The following is a 22,065-nucleotide window of genomic DNA, read 5'->3' as shown; positions in this document are numbered from 1 at the left end:
TACACTAAACTATTAACGGCGGAAGCATATATTTTGTTTACTAAAGTTTGTAATGAACTTTTTTTGTGCCATAAAAGATTGCATTAGTCATCTAATAATGTAAAAAAGTATAACACTCCAACAAGAACGAATAGCAAAAAAACGTATTATTTTTTTGTGAACCAAATTTATTTGTATATTAACCAATGAAAAGGCATGAAGAATGTGTAACAAATGGCAAAAACAATATTATATTAACCAATGACATAATTTATTTAGTGTAAACAAAATTACACTGAATACAAACAAATAACCATCAAACAATAAACTCCATAAACAATGAATAATAAGAAAAACTTATGGACCTTACCTTTGAAAATTTTCTCTCTCTGAAAAGTGTTGTCTCTTTAGAATGTTTTGTGGGGAGGGTATCGCTAAATTTCCCGTAATGATTAAAGCTTTAGGATTTTAGGTTATTAATAGGCATGCCTTTTGTTTAAATGTTTCAGTGTCCATAATTTCTTTTTCTCTTACTAAGTCTCTTTTTGACTCTGGTTCAACAAAAAAAAAGTCTCTTTTTGACTCTGGTTCAACAAAAAAAAAAGTCTCTTTTTGACTCTGGTTCAACAAAAAAAAAAGTCTCTTTTTGACTCTCTAAAATTCACTTCTACGAGATTCCCCCTACTTTCGCATCATACGATTTTGTCTAAAATTTAGCTATATAGGATTTTAGGCATTTGTAATTTTAAATCTTGTGTTAAGTCTTATTTGTCTATTTTAGCACTTAGTCACTTAGAAAGTAAGTGCAAAAAAATAAGCTCCAAGCTAGAGGTTACTTTTTTCCACTTACTTTGACCCTACTTATAAGTGATATTCACTAACTAAGTGAAAACCAAACGGACTAAAATTGTCCGCCCGCACGTATTAGTTAAAATCACTTAGTAAGTGCAAAAATCAAACACCCTACTAACCCAAATTTGTTTCGTATGAGAAATTTTAATCGTGTTAGTCGCGTTTAATTCTATTTCTACATGTTATATTTTGTTTGGTTAAAAACACAATATTTAAAAGAAAATTTGGTCAAAATTCCTTATAAAAAATTTTGCTTTGGTTAAAAAAGATTCATTAAAGTTTTATAGGCTTCAGTTCCCTGTGGCAATTGTGTAATTTTTTGTTTCAGTGAAAAGACCAAATTAACTTTGTTGGTCAAAAGAATTAATAATTCTTATTTTTTAAAAAAATCCCTCTTTCTCTCTCTCAAAACCACGATTTCCCTCTTTCTCTTAAACCACGATTTCTCTCTGAAAGCACGATTTTACTAGAGAGTATTACTTGCTAACCCTAGATTGAGTTATATCACCCTAGATTGAAAAGCCAATAAACCGTCAACACTTGGTTGCCCAAGTGATTAAAGTGTTGACATATACTCCAAAAGCCCCTAGAGGCCTCGGGTTCGACCTCAGGAGGCAGAATCTTTGGGTTATTGAATTTGGAATTATTAGGGTATAAATAATATAGTTGGGTTTTAGACCATAGTTTATGTTGTCGACGCCTTCTAGGGCTAGAGTTCTTTTCATTTGTTGATTGTTCCACTTAGTTTCCATCATCCACCAAGTTATGTTCTCTGATGACCTTTGTTGTGTTTCTTTTATTTTTCCTTGTTTCTTTGTTTTTAGATTTAACCACAGTTTGACACGTACAAAAATGATTGATTAAAAACTACTTTTAACTTGTGGGAAAGAAAACTAATCTTTATTACATAAATTCATTTTTTTGGTGTTAGGTAAAATGTGAGATGACACACTTAATTTTGGGCATAAGATATGCCCGAACAAAAGCAATACAAGAGTAAGGAAAAAGAATTACATAGGTCTTTGTAGATTTATCTCGGTAAGTTTCTTCATAGCTTCCATTGGGTCACATTGTTTAATTCTTGCTTCAAAAAAATTCCAGAATTTAGCGAAACTAAACTACTAACACAGGCCACTGCTTCAAAACGGGTCTGAGATTGCCCTTAGTTTACCGGAGCTTTTTTCTGTTTTGGATCATATAAAATTATGGGTATATCCATATAATCTTTCGCCAATACTACATCACCATTTTTGAAACACTTTATCGGCTTCGTTATAGATTTTGATGGTACAACATTATATCCATATAATCTTTAGCCAATACTACATCACCAAGACTCACTCACCCCATGCTCCTTCATTACCCATACTTGAGTATGAACCTTCAAAGTAGTATCAAATATACAAAGACAATCACCTAAAACACCAATATTTACGCCTCTATTCGAGAATTTCTCACTCAATTGTTTTGGTATAGACACTTCCATGAATGTCTCATCTACTAATTAAAACAAAGTATAGCATTATAGGTATCTATACTCCATCTCCCGACAAAATGGGCTGATGTTTTCCAATGAAGAGCTCCATTAATAAGGACACCAGGTTTTCACCAATGATTTTGTAAGGAATATTGGCCAGGACTTTCCACGAATTAGAGCGTAAAGAATAAAGCATGACATAGCTAAAACCATTGTCGACCCGTCTTACAATTCCCAAAATCTTGTAATCATCTAGCTTGCAATCATAACCGAAACCGAACCAACTTATAGTAGTTTTTATATATTTCAATTTCTCCTCTTTATTTTCATTTAAATATGGCGTCTTGGGTAGTGATTTCAATTCATCAGTAGATGGGTTCCATGTTGGAATCGACTTTCCAGCAGGAGCGTTTTTTGCCCTTTTGAGAAGGTTCCCTTTGTCGAAACAATTCAAATAATGTACCGTTGCGTTCATCTCGTCGAGGGCTTGAATTTCAAGCTTTGGTTTGCTCAAAACCGATTCCGTATGAATAAGATATTAATTTTCGAAGTTTTGGTTTAAATATGGAAATATGTGAAATATTTAAGGAAAGTCCCATATCGGGTAAGTTAAAGGAATATGTAGGGTTTATAATAAGCTGCTCTCCCATACTATAGTATGAATGAAATAAAGGTCCAACGATTTGCGTCGCGCACGCGCGTCGGCGAATGGGCGTTTAGGGCGCATTGGGCGCTTTAGAGGTGCCCGCACGCACTTTGCACTTTATTTTTATTTAAATACCAAAGGCAATCCGACGGACCAGATTAAACCCGTGGATCAGTACCTCCTTTCTTCAAGAAGGTTGTGACTTTTCCCCCCAAATGTGAGGGTTGTGACTTTTCCTTCCAAATGTGACTGTTAACAAACAGTCACCTCTCACCTTAAAATAAGCCATGAAACCAGACTTCAAGATTCACTTCGAATTAAGAGAGTTTAAGGCATTCAAGAGTTTTCAATACTTACTGACGTTCGAAAGAGTTTTCAGATCCAAGTACCTCCGATCCGAAAAGGTAATCCGTTGTATCCTGGGAGACAAATCGCCTATACTGTTGGTACAATAAACAGGGCGAATTATTGTCTTAAGGAAAGAGATCACTCGCCTCGGTTCTAACTAATATAATTTTTGTTCTTTATCCTCTTTCTTATTTTATTTTTTGTATCTGAAATTTAAAAAACAGAGTACTAACCTTCTGTTTTTCATTTAAGGAATTTTAGTTAAAATATTAACTGTTTATCTCTGAAAAAATTTCAGAAGGATATTATCATTCATTGTTGAAAGAAACAAGACGATAATATAGTATACAAGTTAAACAACATTACAAAGGTAAATTTTATTACCAAAAAATGAAACTAAACCATTACAAGAACCCAAAAACATAAATTTTGGTAGTAGAGAGATGGACGAGTAATCATGTGTTTGAATATATAAATTAGATGCTAATGAATTATAATCTATGGTCTATAATCTGTAACGGTGGGTGATAATGAGCATAAATTTGTCTTGTTCAATAGCATGATTAAGTGAAGTTTAACAAAATAAGGGTTAGAGATGAGAGAGCACCAGACCTTAGAAACTGACTTAAATCCGTGGATGGATTTGACTAGGAACATTGTTAAGATGGTAATTATGATATCTTCGGGGAGGTACGGCGTTGAACTTCGTTCTAGTTCCATCTTCTTCAGAAACTACTATGATCAGAGAGATCTCGGAAGATTGAATTGGAGAAAAAGATGGATTACCTAATGTTTATATACTAGTTATAACCCGTGCGCCTAGGGCCCGAACGTTTACGTCTGACAGATAACAAAAAGTTAATACTTTTGGACCGATAAACACGAAAACGAAGTATATTACCATTTACAAACAATAAGAAACAAAAAGAACATTAACGAACGCGAAAATCTGGAACAAAAGATTTAATATAAGTTAATAGTTTTTAAACCAAAAGTGTCTAAAATCGATAATTGATGTTAAAAACAGGACAAAATTTCACAGAAGTTTACAAGTTATCTAGTGAGGTAAGAATTGATTTTACTTTTACAAGAGGTTATTCGAGTTGTTCAAAGAATCGATGAAAAGTTATATTTTAATGATATTTAAAGAAGAAAATGAAGAAAAAATTTATAACAAAGAAAATCTCATTAAAGAATCACTATAAAGATAGATGGGTGGGTACCTTCTGGTTTACATAATTTGTAAAGTCTAGTTAAAATATCATAACACTACCAACTAATTACGCATTTGTAAAGTCTAGTTAAAATATCATAACACTACCAACAACTTACTCATCTCAAAAAAATTGAAAAGTAAAATAGTAAATTCAAATCGTAAAATCAGGAAAAAGAATAACAATTAACTATTCAAAAGATATGCTCTTCAAATCTAGGAGAAACGATACATAAAGATTGAAAACAAGACTTCAAATAAATGATTTTTTCACTTGCAAAAGATTAACATAGAAAAAAGAAATAACATAGATTGATAGAGAAAGAGATACATGTACAAAGAGAGGGAGAGAGAGAGAGATTTATCATTTATCACAATTATATTTAAAATTAAAAAATTTCAGTAAACTTATGGAGAATACACAATATCAATAAAAAAAGTTATATATACTGAATTTTATGTATTAATCAAACAGTCGACCCTTCAAAAAAAATGATTTATTCACTTGTGAAAGATTAACATAGAAAACTAAATAACATAGATTGATAGAGAAACGGACGACCAGACTTATCCCTTATGTAACAGACCGTCTGTTTTATTATAATAGATATCTATTTGAATGACTTACCCTGACTTAACAGGCTAAATTGACTTTATCTTAGTAACACCATGATGTAACTGTGTAGTGACAATACATTCTCAAACTAGCAGAGTTTGTTAACTATTTTCAGTAAGCATGTTATCTTGTTTGTTTTATTGTCAAAAAGTTATTAATTTACCCACAGACGTAACTGTGTAATTGTTAATACCCACTCAAACAAATAGATTATGTTAATTCGTTATATACATCATTTTTATGTTTCATTATAGTTTAATAATCTTGTTATATTACAATTGCATCGTATATCTATCATTTCTATGGATTTGTAAAATTTTCACACTAATGTAAATATTTTCATTTACGTGTTGACTAATATTTCCACCAAAATCTAGAGGCGGAATCAGGATTTTAGCATCGGAGGGGCTGGCCTCTAACTTAAAGTTAGCTGATTTTTTGTGTAAAAAAATTACTATGAATTTATGTTTTAGTAAGGATGCATCAACTACTTGCAAAACTAAAACTTGGGGTTATTTCTAATAGTTTTCTGCTTAAATTTTAAATTCGTTCTGAAAAGAAACTAATACCTGGTGAGATTGAGATGCATTGTAGTTTTCTCCTTTGTCTTATATCTACATGTACGAAATTATGGTATGTGTCTAATTCGGTACCTGTCTAATTCGGTACCTGTCTCGATAACATGTTTTGTAAAATATAATAAACCAAAATTTAGAAGAGTAAAATTAGAAAGGAAAATAACTGACTAAATTAAGATCATCGTATAAGAATAAGCAAAATCGAACCAACATTTGTATGGGTGATTGTGTTTATTTAAATCAAATTCACTATGTATAAGAAAACAACTTGAATACGGATAAAAAATAAAAAGAGTGACCACTTGAACAAAAGATATAAGAAATACTAAAAAATATGCAAAATACTCGAAAACATAAAAATTGCTCACGGACCATCATAATGATTCTTCCTTATGATTAATTAAACAACAAAAACCTATTTTATTTGATTTGTACTACAATCTTTGAAAGAACAAACATTAATGATTATCGAAAATCAGAATCAATTTTTTCAGCCAATTCTCTCTCAATATATGAATACTTATACAATTTCTAAGATAATTATCTTCCATTTTTGTGTGAAGTTTTGTCTTGAAAAATTTCAACAGGTGATCTTTTCTAACGAAGTTTTAGAAGTCACGTAGTTTTTTTTGTTATTTGCTTATTGATTATTTTAGTTTTCCAAATTATGTAATTTTAGACAAACCAAACTCGAACATGTATGTATTTAGCACCTAGTATTATTATATGTATTAAATGTCTGCACTTGCAAGACACCTTAATAGCTTCCGTCGTTTTATATTTTTTTTGGACATCGTCCTGTTTATATTGTATGTCTAGATAGTGGTTGTTTCTTGTGACAAAATTTACAAGTACGATCGATCCAATTTATAGAAGAGATGTTGCTGAAATTTTGTTTCATCCGTATATTATCGGGACGTGCTCGTGTCATTTTGGTTCACTGACGTCGCACATTATCAACAAGTAGGAGGGCCCGATCCTACAAAATTACCAATGTTAAATACGGTAGAGTTGTTGAAAAAAGATTGTTTACTCTGGGTAAGCAATTTTCTTTTGTTAATGAAACTATGCTTAGTTTTTTTTGTTGAAGGAAACACAAAGAGCTAAAAAATGCTCTGTAACTGTAAAACATCAGTCCAAATACGTCTACGATTGTTCTTCCGACTCCATTTGGCAAGAGCATTTGCCTGTTTGTTGATTTGTCTTGGTGTGAAAGAGAATTTGATGCCGGCGAGCGAGCTTTTGAGATCTGAGGTCTCATCTATGTGCTCTCTTGACTGCCATTGCACCTGGTTTTTGCTATTCAGGATGTGGTTGATCACGTTCATATTGTCGCTTTCAATGTGGATGTGCTGAAATTTTAAATCTATAGCCCATTGCATAGCTTTGAGAGTGCCATAATGAATTTCTCTTTATCGTCATGAATAATACAACCTATACCTGCAGATTCTGAAAAGATAGTGAAAGAAGCATCTACATTAATTTCGCTTTATCTCTTTGTTTTTTCTTATTCATAGTTGTTGTTATAGCTTTCATAGTTTTTGTGGGTGTGGCTTTGATTCGTGCGATTATGTTCATTGGAGTAGGAGTCTGGTTTGAGAAGCATTTCTCACATCTCGTTTTCCAAAGGAACCATATAATTTTAGCATATAAGCTTGACATTTCTTCGTCTAAGTCTTTCCACGATAGTATCCATTTTTTGACATCTGTAACTGCATCTGTTCTGATATTATAGTAAAACCATATCGTTCTAACAAATGGACAATGTAGTAAAGCATGAGAATGAGATTCCGTTTCAGCACAGTAAGGACAAGAATAATTTTGGCCTATAAGTTTACCGATTTTACCTCGAACGGGTAAAAGCTATTAGTACAGCATTTCCACAGGAATAATTTGATTCTCGGAGTTGTATTGATATGCCATATGAAATTCCAATCCACCCTATCAGTATTATTGTGATTACCTGTAGTTCTTAAATGATAATACATTGAACTGATGGTGTAGTTGCCCGATTTAGTTAAAGGCCATTTCGCTTCATCATCTTTGTGGCCCTGCAAGTTAGTACTAAAAATCGCATTAGCAATATCTGAATTAAAACATTGAAAGATTCAAAAGAATAACCTAAGCATCAAAACTATGCTTAGGTTATTCTTTTGAATCTTTCAACAAAAAAAGGTTATCCGTTTGAACAACTTGAATTACTACAAAAGAAAGAAATGTAAAAAAATTAAGTTTAGCTTGGGTTTGAGCTTACAGAATAGGCTTTTGCTGGCCTTAGAAAACAACACCATTTTGCTATCAGAGCTTCCCAAGCAACAATAGGATCTAAGAAAGAACGAAATTTAGCCCATTTATCCTCTCTACTCCAATGGTAGGATATGCCTTTCACATCCTTGACAATCTTCTCTATTTCTACCTCAATTTCCTTGCAAAGGGTGTTGTTCTTAAGATCTTCTAAGCCTTTCAAAACTGCGTCCTTCATTTCCTCCCAAACCATTGCGCGGGGATCAATCGTTAATTCTCTCTGTCATGCTCCAATAATGTGCTTAGATTGTGTATTTATAATTGAAAATAGATTTTAAAGATATCTAACACGCTGATGTATTGTTTGTTTTTCTTCAAAACTATATATGAGTTCTATTTAATAAGAGAGGAAGATATTTTTTTTTTTGTAAGAATATATCTTTCGAATTTATTTTCAAAACCCTCTTAAATGACCAAGATAATACCTCCCAAATTCATCATCTTCAAAAATTGAGATTACGCATTTGATGAAATTATTCGTGTCTGGTAGAAATAGGTCATAATACCCTCGTCTCACGGTCTCACCTATAAGATTGAATTGACTCTTTCCAATTTAAATGTTTCTTTTTTTTTTTGTAAACCTAATTTTTCATTCATTTGAGTGAGTAGTCGAAGTAGAAAACAAACACCACCTAACATGAATAGTACTCCAACTATCAATTTCCCTCCTCTTCTAGTCTTCTTCTCGAGTCTCTAGACTGACTTCTAAAAGAAGTAATGAAGAAGATAGATATAGAGAGAGAGAGAGAGGGAGAGAAGAAGCCAATAAGAAAGTAGAGAGAGAAAATTGATGGGAATATTTTTCCAACCATGAAAAACATTTTCAAGAAACTTCACTTCGGTAGTAATCACGATCCTAATCGCTCCAACGAAATATCTTCTTCTTCATCATCATCTTCTCCTTCTATTGAGTCAGATCAACACCACCACCGTACAACTTCAGCTCCATCTCCGATCAGTCCCGCAACCTCATCTTCAACTCCGGCAATTGTCTCTTCAACTTCTGATTCTGCTGCCGTTACCACTGCTCGGTCCGATTACTTTTCATCCGAGGAAGAATTTCAAGTTCAGTTAGCCCTAGCTATTAGCGCTTCAAACTCGAACTCTCGAGACGATCGTGATAATGATCAGATCCGTGAAGCGACTTTATTGAGTTTAGGACGTCAACTGGATGATTCACGTATAGCGGAAGATTCTGCTGCTGAATCTTTGTCGCGACGGTATTGGGTGAGTTTACTGAATTTAGGTTCTTGAATGAATTATTCTTCTCCACTTTCTGTTAGTTTCAACTGTTCATGATTTTGATATAGACTATGAGGTCTTATTAGGTTTTAAGGGGCAATTTAACAATTTACTTTGCTATTCCGCTTCAAATCAAGTTTATAATTTATGAAATTTACTCTAAATTCGACCTTGATTGGGCTAAATGTTTTCATCCCAATAACGAAAATGCTCATTTATCCAGAATTAGTTCATCCAAGTTGATAAATTTTGCTTACTGAAATGACTGATTGACAGAAAATTGGAGTCTAGGCTCATTAATGAGTCTAGTTATACTGATATAAGAAAAAGAAAAGAACTAATTAGACTGATATTTTGAGTGAAATGAAAAAGAATTTAATTTTAATACTGAGACAGGTCATTTTTATGGTGTTCATGGGGAAATAGAAATTTTAGAAACTGGAGCACTTGTTAGTGCTTTTGGGTATTTGTAGCGGATTAACTTGGTTTCATACTTAGTTTCAGTTGGAAGATTAGGTACGATAGAGTTGGTAATAAGAAAAGTTTTTGTTATTTTGCCTATGGTTGTGAGTTGACGGAGAATTTTATAAGCGATGCGAGAGTGTTATGAAGGATTAAGGTCATCTAGAGTAGCATCAACTTTTTTTTTGATAAAAAATGATATTGATGAAAATGTTTCCAAGTGGTGCTAAATGACGACGTTCCTGTCATGAAATACAGTCAGAGAGATAAATAAATCATTTGGTAATACATACCGGAAATACAAATGTAGCAACTAGAAAGTTTGCATTTACTAATCTCTACTGCAGTGATACTTAGTACTATTATGGAGTTGTATGACATAAAAATTTGTCCATATCAGTTTCATAAGGGTTTTCAAATATAGTCTTTTCCTACTTGGCCGCTTTAAGCTTTCCAGATATCGATTTTCTGTTATTTTAACTTCCCTCTGATTTTTTTCCTTCCCATTTTTATATAGCTTTTTTCGTTTTTATTTTTTGTTTCTCCTGGTCTTTCTGGAAACAATCTCTCTCAGGCTGGTAATGTATTCATGAATAACATTAACCTGACACTTATGTTTAAAACAAAAAAATGAATAACCAGACACCCCTGTTTCCATTGTTGTCTCACTTCTATACAAACAATAGAAACATGATATTTCTTCTATTTATCGTGTCTTTGGTCTCCTTTTGCTGAAAATCCAAATTTTCTCTTAAACAAACACATTTAGTTCTCAGAAGGCTTTTCTCTAAGCATGTGTAGAACCCTGGTAAACAAAAACTTCATTTTCTTTACCTCTAGTATTTTTGTTGACAATTCCTAAATCAGTTTTGTTTTATTCTACTTTATAGACATAAGATGCAAACTCCACGCGCCTAGCCCATAGCATTTAAGCATCTGTTGGTTTCCCCAAGAGGGTAAATCTATGCCTTTTGACTGCATTGCTGTTTAGTCTTGCTAGCAAAGAATATGCTCTATCAATTTCTGCCTTCATTCTTTCATGATGGGTTTGCTTCTGTTGGGCTGATTGCCTTGCCAGGATTATAATGTTCTCGATTATGAGGACAAAGTGGTCAATGGTTTCTATGACATATATGATCTCGCTGTGGGTTCTGCAAGCCAAGGGAAAATGCCTTCACTCACAGATGTGCAAACCAACCTTAAGGATCCCGGCTTTGAAGTTGTTGTTGTTAATCGAGCAATTGATCGCGCCCTTCAGGAGTTGGATCAAGTTGCACACTGTATAGCATTAGGTTGCCCCACTACTGATGTTGCTCTTCTGGTGCAAAGGCTTGCTGACGTTGTTACAGAGCACATGGGTGGGTCTGTAGCGGATGCTACTATCATACTGGCTAGGTGGAGAGATAAAACTACTGAGTTACGTTCAGATCTTCATACAAACATATTTCCTATTGGGTCCCTCAATATCGGTCTATCTCGTCATCGTGCTCTTCTTTTCAAAGTGAGTAAATTTATCTCGTCATCTACGAATATGGTCCATGTAACATCCATTCAGAACTATATTTGCAAGATGATTTAGTCATCAGGACAAGTACTTAATATTAAGTCAAATTGGTTACTTATAAACTACCAGATTAGGTATATCCTAAAATGGACCATATATTTTATTTAAATTGCGTTAACACGCAGATCTTATGGTTCTTTGTGTTGATGTGGTCCGAGCGCCAAAGAACCAGAGATTATGTGATCCATGCTTTTTTCTATATTCTCCCTTCTGATACTCGCTAGTACTTGATCTTCTTGTGTTCACCCTTAATACAGGTATTAGCTGATGCAGTTGGAGTACCTTGTAGACTAGTTAAAGGAAGCCATTATACTGGTATTGACGATGCTGCGGTGAACATAATAAAGTTGGGCAATGAAGGGTAAGACATGACACACTTGTTCTTGCAGCGGATGACTGATTTCCAATATTTTATTGTTTCCAACTCTATAGTCCATGAAGTTATATTTTTCTGAGTGCATACTCCATCTAAGGAGTTACTCGTCTTTATTTTGTGGAATTAATTTACTCTTTCTACTTTAGGGAATTCTTGGTTGATCTCATGGCAGAACCTGGGACGCTTATACCGGCTGACATTCTCAGCATAAATGATGCTTCCTTCAATGCTTATAATCCACGATTAAATAAATCCCTCAGCTCAGTGAATGATTCGGAGTTTGATCTCTCGCGACGTGAAAATATAAATGCCAAATATAAAGATGGTAATGGGAACTTTGTTGTTGACAACAGTCCGTATGCTAGAATGTCTGGTACTGGAAGGATAGATTTAGGGCCCTCTTCCTCTAGTTCTAGTAATGCATTGCCGCCTATTAGCGTTGGTGACAGTTCAATTTCATCTTCAGCAGTTGGAACTTCTTCTCAGTATAAGGGAACAAATTGGGGTCCTGGTGGAAGTGTGAAGGATTACCTTAATGTGAGTCAATCTCCCGTGACTACGGTTGAGGACTCTAACAGCCTCTTTGCAGATTTGAACCCGCTTCATATGAGGAAATCTACCAACACTTACATGCAAAGCAGGTCAACAGAGAAAAATGTTAATGATTTTCAAAAGCACAAAGATAATGATGCTTTAGTTCCTGGAAGATCTCCTTTGCCGTTGATGTGGAAAAATCGACCTACTCTGAATGAGGTCCCTCAGACCAAGCAGTATGAGTTTGCGGAGGGACATATCCTTAGAAACAGAGAAGCTAAAGACTATAATCCATCATCTTTAGCTTCACCAAGCACTGCCACTTCAAGAAAAGTATATCCTCGAGTTCCCAATGGGAATGCCGTTGATGCCTATGATACTTCTTATCCTGCCAGCACAAGTGATGGAAAAGAGCATTCCTTCGGTGATGGACAATCAGTATTTCCATTGATGAAAGACAGTAGGTTGCCTTCTGACAAAGATAGTAATAAGATAGATGGTCCTCACATATTGGCTCAGTCTCATAACGTGAATCCTAAAGAAAATTGTCGTAGAGATGGAAAGGTTTTCCAGAACAACATTGAAGGTGATGAAAAGGAACGCGGAAAGAATATTATGGGCAGGAATGACCGAAGGAAGAGCACTCTCGACAGATTTATGAACGCTAAAGGGCATCTGGAGGATTCAACATCACCATTTGATGCTGGTCTAAATACGCTAGATCCAATGCTAGAAGATGTGGCTGAATGGGAAATCCCATGGGAAGACCTTGATATTGCGGAGAGGATTGGACTAGGTAATACAGATAGAATGTTTTTCTTGTTTGTCAAAAACTGCTCGCTTGTTCAAGATTTTTTTTCTGCAACCTGGAAGAACCTTTTCTTACTTTTACCCTCAACTTCGATTTGCTGCTCATTAACGGGGTATAAGCCTTCAGCTACAACTATGGATAAGGCTTTGTCTTTTTTTTTTTTGTTCTTAGGATAAGAACGGTAGTTACTATATTATAGTTTTTAAAGGAGTTATTTCTTGACACAATATTTGTATCAAGTCTTAGATGATTAACTTCTTCCGGTTTCTGTGAATAGGCTCATATGGAGAGGTATATCATGCCGATTGGAATGGCAGGGTAAGCTCTGATCTTTTTAAAGTTATTATCTGGCGATTGAATTACTTCCTAGGCCCTAGCAAGGTATCAATTTTTGGTTTGGATATAAATTTCCGTACACTTGGGAACTGTAATCATGGAAAATTTGCAGTAAGTGTGCAAGTAACTAAAAAATCATGGAAATTTTGTGTGAAGGACGGAAATATTGTGGAATCTGTTAGAAATTTGGTAAAACTAAAGGACGTATAAAAGCATGTCATAATCCTGGTCTACCAAAAAAGAATTTAGTCCCATCTGGTTAAACAACCGTAAAAGAATGTAGATGTGAATATGTGATTGTAGAAAATTACACGTCATTTATTTATATACAAATTACAATATACTCTAAAAGTTCGGAAGCATTTCGTTAACCCCATGAGAAGATTCAAGATTGATTAAATAAGGTAAATCAATTTTATTTCTTACGATTGCAATATGTTGCCCCAAGTAAAGTTTGGGTTGAGACAGGTATTGACATTTTTTTTGGAGTATACATAAAGGTTAGTCAAATCAACTATTAATGTCATGTTGAAATGTCCACCACGCTTTGGCGCACTGACTAGACACCCCTGTTAAGCCCATGAGGTCCTGGGATTGTATCTCGGCGGAAGCAGTTTATCATCAATATTTATCCCATGTAATTAAGGATGTCTTATCCCATGTCATTAGGGCCCAAGATGTCTTAATGATGGCGGTTATAGTGGTCATTCAATTCATGATGTATTCCATAGTATATTCATGATGTATCAATGCCATGTAATGTTATGACTCTTGGAGTCCAATGTCAAAAAAATGTTACGGTGAAATGAAATAGTTATTCTACCGATAATAGCAACAAAACAAACTTTATTTGAATTCATTTTAAAATGAAAGAAAAACTTCTGACTGGTAAATAACTGTTCTGATGTTGTTTGGTGGATCTTTAAATTCTAGGAGGTAGCTGTTAAAAAGTTCCTAGACCAGGATTTCTCAGGTGATGCTTTGGATGAATTCCGAAGTGAAGTAAGTGAAAATTATTCCACTTCTAATTCTGTTCTGCAGTTGTTTCGTTGCTTAAGCATCATTTTGTTTGTTGTTAAATGTCAGGTTCGAATAATGCGTAGGTTGCGTCATCCAAATGTTGTTCGTTTCTTGGGTGCTGTAACTCGTCCCCCCAACCTGTCTATCGTCACTGAGTTTCTTCCAAGGTATACAGGTCCTAGTTCTCATTCTTTTGCAGTGTAGACTATTGTTCGCTTCTTCTTTTATTTTCTTTACTTTCTATTAGGTTAAAACGTGAAATTGGTATTTCTGTGAAACTAAGAATATCCATATTTTTGGGAATTCAACCTCGAAAGTTAAGATACAAGGAACCGCTGCTTCACCACATGATAAGCGATATCAGGATAACAGATTTACAAGGTTGAAAGTTTCGCAGACTTTATTTTTGAAATGGTAGTCTTTGTAGTAAATTGGTAGACATTTTCCATATGAGATAATCCTTGAACACAAAGGTCGTTCATGTGAGAGTTTGAGCTGTTATTATATTGCTGAGGCACTTTGTTGGCTAGGATAACATCATAAACAATAATTTTCTTATCATACTGTTTCGAGATTCAACGCAAAACATCCATGAGAACAAATTAAATCAAGAACACTGGTTGAAAAATCTGCAGATGACTTTAATTGCTTTTTGGGCTTTTGACTTTTCCACGAATTGTGATTTTAATAATTAATATAACCACTACTTTTTTTCAGAGGGAGCTTATACAGGCTTCTCCATCGTCCTAATTGTCAAATTGATGAGAAGCAAAGGATAAAGATGGCTCTTGATGTGGTGAGGAATCAACTCTGTACCTACCTCTTATACTTATGTGCTTATGTAGATTTCTGTTTCTTTCGGTGCTCTGCTTTGGATATCCACCTCTTCTGTCTGACATACATGTCTCCTCTTTCCTGCAGGCAAAGGGTATGAATTGCTTACATACTAGCAAGCCGACTGTTGTTCACCGTGATCTGAAGTCACCTAATCTATTAGTTGATAACAATTGGAATGTTAAGGTGTGAAACTTGAATTTCCACTACTAGCCCTAGACAAAATAAGTTTTTCTTCTCAGATTATTTCACGAAACTTGTTAGTAAAGTACGACATTTGTTGGAAATAAACAAGCAGAAGTTAGTACAGGCTAGTGTACACGTCATCTTTTACACCCATACCTGTACATGTTGGCTGTTGCTTCTAAGTTCTTCACTTATGCACACATTTTTATTCCCTTTTTATTTTGTTTTATGTTTCTGCATCTGACATGGTTGAATGACTGATTACTTATCCTAAATTTATATGGCATGTCTAAGATTCACGAGGTAACTTTTCTCAAAAAAAAAAGATCCATGAGGAAACTTATATTAGAGCATAAATAACTGTTTTTTTTTTGGAATAATTTGATTTAGTTGAAGAAAGGAAGAGATAGAAAACCCGAAGGCCAACAAAAAAGAGAAAGATTACATAAGGGCAATGATAGAATCCAGCATAAATAACTGTTAGAAACTCAATAATGCAATTTTCTAATGATTGTTTGATGAATTTGTGATATCATCAGCAACTCCCACGATATCATTAAAAAAACATCCATTCTTCTGTATTCTTTACTCTCGACTCTTGAGAGAACAAGTTAAAACATTTGCTGTTGGCTGTTTAGAGATGTTATTTCGCTTATCACCCTAATGGAAGCTTTTGCAAACCAGTGATCTCCCATACTCCGCAACTGCAGCATGTACTAACTCTAATTTCAAACTATGCAGGTCTGTGATTTTGGGTTATCACGCTTGAAGCATAATACCTTTTTGTCATCCAAATCTACTGCTGGAACGGTAAGAAGTACAAATTTAGCTGAAGCTCTTGGTTTATGTTTTCACAGAGATCTAAAGCTACATTGAAGTCGTGACCATTAGTCTGAAATCTATGTTCTATCTTGTTCTGACTTTACTATTTTTTTGGATTTTTTTACAGCCCGAGTGGATGGCTCCAGAAGTTCTGCGAAACGAACAATCTAATGAAAAGTAAGTCACTGAACTCTTAGTCTTTATCGTTGTTGCTGGTGGAAGTGGAATTACTATATTTTTGTGACTTTCTCATGAGCTTGTTATCTGTATGGACACTTCGGTAGTGGTTGTTCTTTTCTGAACTCAGATGTGAAATCTGAGGTCGCTCAAGCTAGATTTAGACTCTTCGCTTTCTTTTTCATTTTGAATTCCTGACTCGTGCGGCTGACTCGTTAAAGTGGCCGCCTCAGACTGGTTTGCGGTCCATTTAAGTCAGATTCCGGCAATAAGGAAAAATTAACCAAACTTCTTTTTGAGTACATTGACAACTTGGAATTATGACAACTCTGAGAGCTTAAAATAGTAATCTGATATTACTTGCAGGTGTGACGTTTATAGCTTTGGGGTCATTTTATGGGAGCTAGCAACACTAAGAATGCCTTGGAGTGGAATGAATCCAATGCAGGTGGTGGGTGCTGTAGGTTTTCAGAATCGTAGGCTCGAAATACCAAAAGAACTTGATCCTTTGGTTGCAAGGATAATCTGGGAATGCTGGCAAACGTAAGTCGATAATCTTTAATCTGTCTTTTCTTTATCTCCAAATGAAGAACAAAAAGTTGTCACGACTTCACAAATCTTATACGTCAGTAACTCCAAGTAATACTGTTGGGTCTATTATTTTGCAGTGATCAGAATTTACGCCCATCCTTTGCTCAGCTCGCAGTTGCTCTGGAGCCCCTACAGCAGCTTGTAATCCCTTCAAGTCAAGATCAGCAAAACCTACATCTGCACCAAGAGATACCGGTGCATTCAACACCTTGAGAAGTAATAAAAATAAATTTCGCAATTAAGGCGTTGAATGCGTTTTGACAAAGAACAAAAATGATGATTTTGTATAGGAGTTTATACCAAACCAGAACTAGTCCCTGAAAAACGAAATTGTGGGGATAATATATAGAAAAGTTAAGTTATCATGAACCTGTGGTTTTACTAAAAAGTGCAAGGTTGTGTTTTGAGTGCAAATTTTTCGATTGAAATTCTGGGAAAGTGAATGAAGGTTATATAATGTGAAGGTGTATTTGTTATAGCATTGTATAACGGGGAAGGCTGAGTTGCATGGAGAAGAGATTTTTTATTTCAGGAATTTTGGTTTAAACTTCGTATAAATTTTTGTTTTGGTGAAGAAGTATCACTCAATCGTTTTTCTAGTTTTCAGTTCTCTAGATTTTTCTGGAATTTGCAATAGCCTGCAGGAGGTTTTTACAAACTTGCAAAAGGCCTGCAACAACTTACAATAGGTCGTTTTTAACTAAGCAAAATACAAGTATTTGGGGGTTTTAACAGAACAAAATACTTATTTTGGGTTTTTAACTAAATTAAGGATAACTTTTTTTTTTGTTGAAAAAATAAAGTATAACTTATCTTTTTAACTTAAAAACAAATGTAAAACTGAGTATTCGACTAATTTCTTGTTTCCTAAAATGAATTGGACTAGTTGGTCTATTCAGTTTGAATAAATTGATTTTTCTCTGAACTAAAAAGATAATCTGAATCTTTTTTTGGCAAGTTTGTCAATGACGAGCATATCAGAAAGTTCATTAAAGATTTAGAACCTTTTATGTATAGTATTCTAAATAAACTTTAAAGAAATGAAATTGTACGATCTTAGAAAAACAAAAAAGTAACGAAAAGAGTCAAACAAAATAGTATAAAAAGACCGTATTGAAGGCCCTAAATGATAGAACTTGACCATAAAAGTGGTCAACCCCTAGCATAAGCGATAGGTCTTGAGCGGAATACTATTTTATATATATAGTCTGGATTTCGGGTGATTCAAAAATTGACAACTAGGATTTTGGCAGTTTTTACCATTTTTTTCCTTTATTTTTGCTACATCAGTTTCTTCCACGATCTTATCAGTCAAAACCCCTATATCGAATATTAGGGTGTATAAAGGGATGAAAATTGGATAATTTTAAATGATTAGGGCTTATCGACATTCATTAACAAAAATCGTCCAAAATTTCAAAGATTTTAAGAATTCTCCTTGATTTTGTTTTGAGTAGCTAAAGTTTGGTGCATGTGATGCTAATTTAGAGCAACTATTTAGAATTTTTGTAATGCAAAATATGTAAAGCAATTTCACATTGGTGGAATTCACATTGGTGGAAGAGGAAGGGTGTCCATTCTAGGGAAAATAAGGCCCGCTAGCCCGGGTTCACCCACGAACGGGCCGAGCCCGATGTGTCCATGGGCGCTCTGTGTCTGAGACAGACACTATCCATCTGGACCGCCAAATTTAATCGGGTGGGCACGGAAAAAAGGCTCTAACCGCCCTTCTGTCCGAGTCCGACCGATAATACCGCCCAATTGATATTTTCGCCTTACTTAGACATTTTAATCCTATATGAATAGTTATAATTAATCAATATAATTAGCATTACACTACACACTTACACGTATTTGCATATAAAGACCACGTTTCTTATTTATAAAGCTATGTATCTCTTTCATTTCAAAGAGCTTACAACTTTGGACTATGGGGTTTCTTATAAAAGAGTTGAGGGATAGACCACTCTTGGTTGGGCTACGTTCATGGACTTTGCTGGGGTGGAATCTTAATGTGTATCTTTTATTAGCACTCAAACAAAACTAAAATAAACATTATGCCCGAGTCTAACGGGTCTAGTAACTGAATTGTCTGGCAATTTAGGCGGGTACAGACAGGCAACGGACAACTAAACTTTGTCAAGTGCCGCCCGATTTCTCCCGATATCTGAACGGACAAATTGAGTCCGCCCGGACCGGAAGAGTAAGTGACCGCGGACTACCATCCGGTCTGTTTCCCACCCCTTGTCCCTTCTAACGAACGCCCTCTTTTAAACGAACATTTTGTTTCCCGGGTAGAGTGATCCAATGGCGTCTTTGAACCAAACCCTTCTAACACTCCCTTCCCGCCAAAACCCACCACCCACGATTTACCACCACCGCCACCAGAACCACCTCTTCTCCGCCTTCACCTCCGCAAAAAATCTTCGCCAACTCAAACAAATCCACACTCAAATCCTCCGAACTGGTCTTGACAACTCCACCTCTCTCCTCCTCAAACTCCTCATCTCCTCTTTTTCTCTCTCTTCCAGCCTCGATTATGCTCTCTCTGTTTTCAATCAAATACCAGAACCTGATACCCATATCTGTAATCGAGCTTTAAAGGAGTTTTCAAGAAGTCTAGAACCAGAAAAAACATTTTTTGTTTATCAAAAGATGAGAAGAATTGGAATTGTAGTTGACAGATTTAGCTTTCCTTCTCTTCTAAAAGCTTCTGCTAGGGTTTCTGCATTGAAAGAAGGAATGGAGATTCATGGACTTTCATCAAAATTGGGTTTTGATTTTGACCCATTTATTCAAACGGGTTTAGTTAGAGTTTATTCTGCTTGTGGACGTATTTTTGAATCACGACAACTGTTTGATAAAATGCTTCACAGAGATTTGGTAACTTGGAGCGTTATGATCGATGGGTAAGGTATTAGCTTTAAATCAATTCATAGTTAATGCTCTTGGACATTTTCCTGTGTTTTGTATATTCAGAAGGGCTTAATTGGAGTCAATTTTGATACTGTTTTGTGACTGTTCGAAAAATTGGCACTGGTCTTATGTTTTCAATTTCAATTCAATTTGAATGAATGAAAGTTTAATAACATCTACAACAATGTTACCGTGCCCAAACCAGATGCCTACCCTGGGCCAGAAAACTACGAACTAATGGTTTTTTTTACTTGTATGAACAGTTATTACCAAAGTGAACTTTACGATGAAGCCCTGTCAATGTTTGAGGAGATGAGGAGATCGGACGTGGAACCTGATCGAGTTGTTTTAGCTACAATTGTTTCAGCCTGCAGTCGAGTTGGAAAATTAGGCCCTGGCAAAGCGATCCATGACTACATTATTGAAAATAATATTTCAATGGACTCTCATTTGCTCAGTACTCTTCTCACTATGTATTTAAACTGCGGGTCATTGGATTTGGCTCAGCATTTGTACGATAAGATGAGACCGAAGAACTTAATTGCCTCAACCACCATGATCACTGGATATTCGAAGCTTGGGAAGATTGAAGCTGCTAGATCAATTTTCAATCAAATTGTTGAAAAAGACTTGGTTTGTTGGAGTGCTATGATTTCCGGTTATGCAGAGAGTGATTGGCCTCAGGAAGCTCTTAAGTTGTTCAAAGAAATGCAAGTCTCTGGTCTAAAACCTGATCAAGTCACAATGTTGAGTGTTATCTCGGCTTGTTCCCAACTCGGTGCATTAGATCAAGCCAAATGGGTTCATATCTTCATTAAAAACCATGGGTTTGCCGATGTTATGTCTGTAAACAATGCTCTTATCGACATGTATGCAAAATGTGGAAGCTTAGATGAAGCTAGAACTGTCTTTGCTAGAATGACTAGAAGAAATGTGATCTCTTGGACAAGCATGATCAATGGATTTGCGATGCATGGAGATGTTGAAAATGCATTAGGGTTTTTTAATCAGATGAAACTTGAAAAAATAGAACCAAACGCCATCACATTTGTAGGTGTTTTATATGCATGTAGTCATGCAGGATTAGTTGATATGGGTCGTAAAACATTTGCCTCGATGATGAATGAATACAAGATTGCACCCAAACAAGAGCATTATGGTTGCATGGTTGATCTCTTCGGTCGTGCCAATCTCCTCAGAGAAGCCGTCGAACTTATCGAGTCAATGCCATTTCCTCCTAATGTTATTGTATGGGGAGCTTTGTTATCAGCTTGTAGAGTACACAATGAGATCGAATTGGGCGAGTTTGCTGCCAAAAGGCTTTTCGAGTTGGACCGGGATCACGATGGGGCCCATGTTCTATTATCAAATATTTATGCGAAGGCAAGGAGATGGGAAGATGTTGGAGAGGTAAGAAAGTTCATGAAAAATCAAGGGATTTCCAAAGAAAAAGGATATAGTAGGATAGAGTTGAATGGTGAGATTCATGAATTTCTTATGTTTGATAGGACTCATAAACAAGTTAATGAAATTTATGAGAAGTTAGATGAGGTTGTAAGCAAGTTAAAATTAGTGGGTTATGCTCCAAATTCAACAGGAAGTGTGTTGGTTGATTTAGAAGAAGAAGAAAAGAAAGAAGTAGTTCTTTGGCATAGTGAGAAATTGGCTTTATGTTATGGTCTCTTAAATACAAGGAAAGGGTCATTTATTAGAATTGTGAAGAATCTTAGGGTTTGTGAGGATTGCCATAATTTTATTAAGTTGGTTTCTAAGGTGTTTGAAATTGAGATAGTTGTGAGAGATAGGACTAGATTTCACCATTATAAAGATGGTACCTGCTCTTGTAAAGATTATTGGTGACTTTTTATTTATGAAATAGTAAGATTCGAACGACAAAAAATTATTAGTGACTTGATATATCAGTTTATGACAACAACTACTTGAAAGTTCATCATCTGAGAGGAAAAGCTTGATGACCACCTGTGTCATAGTTGTTTAGGAAATGTGATGATGTAGGGGCACATCGCGGCCTGACTGGTATATGTGTTCATTCATGATTTGAGAGGTACTTTGTCTCTAGATCATGACCAGACACATACTCTGGGCGAATTCGGCCAGAATATGTCAGGAGAATAGTCTCAATGTTATATTGTTTAAACAAATCAAAACTAAGATATTTGA

General features: G+C 35.1%; 2 protein-coding genes across 3 annotated transcripts; both read left to right on the top strand.

Annotated features, from left to right (window-relative positions):
* Nucleotides 1-8,299: 8,299 nt before the first annotated feature.
* Nucleotides 8,300-17,444, top strand: EDR1 (Protein kinase superfamily protein). Its single transcript, XM_086660999.1, has 13 exons — nucleotides 8,300-9,240; nucleotides 10,796-11,218; nucleotides 11,539-11,642; nucleotides 11,804-12,987; nucleotides 13,280-13,320; nucleotides 14,272-14,340; nucleotides 14,425-14,525; nucleotides 15,076-15,154; nucleotides 15,280-15,378; nucleotides 16,120-16,188; nucleotides 16,328-16,377; nucleotides 16,744-16,920; nucleotides 17,046-17,444. The coding sequence occupies exons 1-13, from the start codon at nucleotides 8,824-8,826 to the stop codon at nucleotides 17,179-17,181; spliced, it is 2,949 nt and encodes a 982-aa protein (XP_086517125.1). The 5' UTR covers nucleotides 8,300-8,823; the 3' UTR covers nucleotides 17,182-17,444.
* Nucleotides 17,445-19,030: 1,586 nt separating this feature from the next.
* LOC147559173 (Pentatricopeptide repeat (PPR) superfamily protein) lies at nucleotides 19,031-22,065 on the top strand. Of its 2 annotated transcripts, none has more exons than XM_086661000.1 (2): nucleotides 19,031-19,877; nucleotides 20,148-22,065. In XM_086661000.1, the coding sequence occupies exons 1-2, from the start codon at nucleotides 19,276-19,278 to the stop codon at nucleotides 21,742-21,744; spliced, it is 2,199 nt and encodes a 732-aa protein (XP_086517126.1). In that variant the 5' UTR covers nucleotides 19,031-19,275; the 3' UTR covers nucleotides 21,745-22,065. The 2 variants fall into 2 exon arrangements, with proteins under 2 accessions (XP_086517126.1, XP_086517127.1); XM_086661001.1 differs by having other exon boundaries at nucleotides 19,254-19,882; nucleotides 20,148-21,838.

This window comes from Eschscholzia californica, unplaced genomic scaffold, assembly GCF_041429995.1.
Source record: "Eschscholzia californica isolate CP2 unplaced genomic scaffold, dmEscCali1.0.p SCAF_2, whole genome shotgun sequence".
NCBI classification, from domain to species: domain Eukaryota; kingdom Viridiplantae; phylum Streptophyta; class Magnoliopsida; order Ranunculales; family Papaveraceae; genus Eschscholzia; species Eschscholzia californica.
Note: the sequence above shows the minus strand (reverse complement) of the source record. Positions and strands in the feature narration are given on the sequence as shown.

Excerpts from the sequence above, each read along its gene's own strand:
- EDR1 (XM_086660999.1), top strand. The coding sequence starts at position 8,824 with ATGAAAAACATTTTCAAGAAACTTCACTTCGGTAGTAATCACGATCCT. Across the intron at positions 11,643-11,803 it reads ATAAAGTTGGGCAATGAAGG|GGAATTCTTGGTTGATCTCA; the intron begins GTAAGACATGAC and ends TTTCTACTTTAG. Across the intron at positions 14,341-14,424 it reads TGGATGAATTCCGAAGTGAA|GTTCGAATAATGCGTAGGTT; the intron begins GTAAGTGAAAAT and ends GTTAAATGTCAG.
- LOC147559173 (XM_086661000.1), top strand. The coding sequence starts at position 19,276 with ATGGCGTCTTTGAACCAAACCCTTCTAACACTCCCTTCCCGCCAAAAC. Across the intron at positions 19,878-20,147 it reads TGGAGCGTTATGATCGATGG|TTATTACCAAAGTGAACTTT; the intron begins GTAAGGTATTAG and ends TTGTATGAACAG.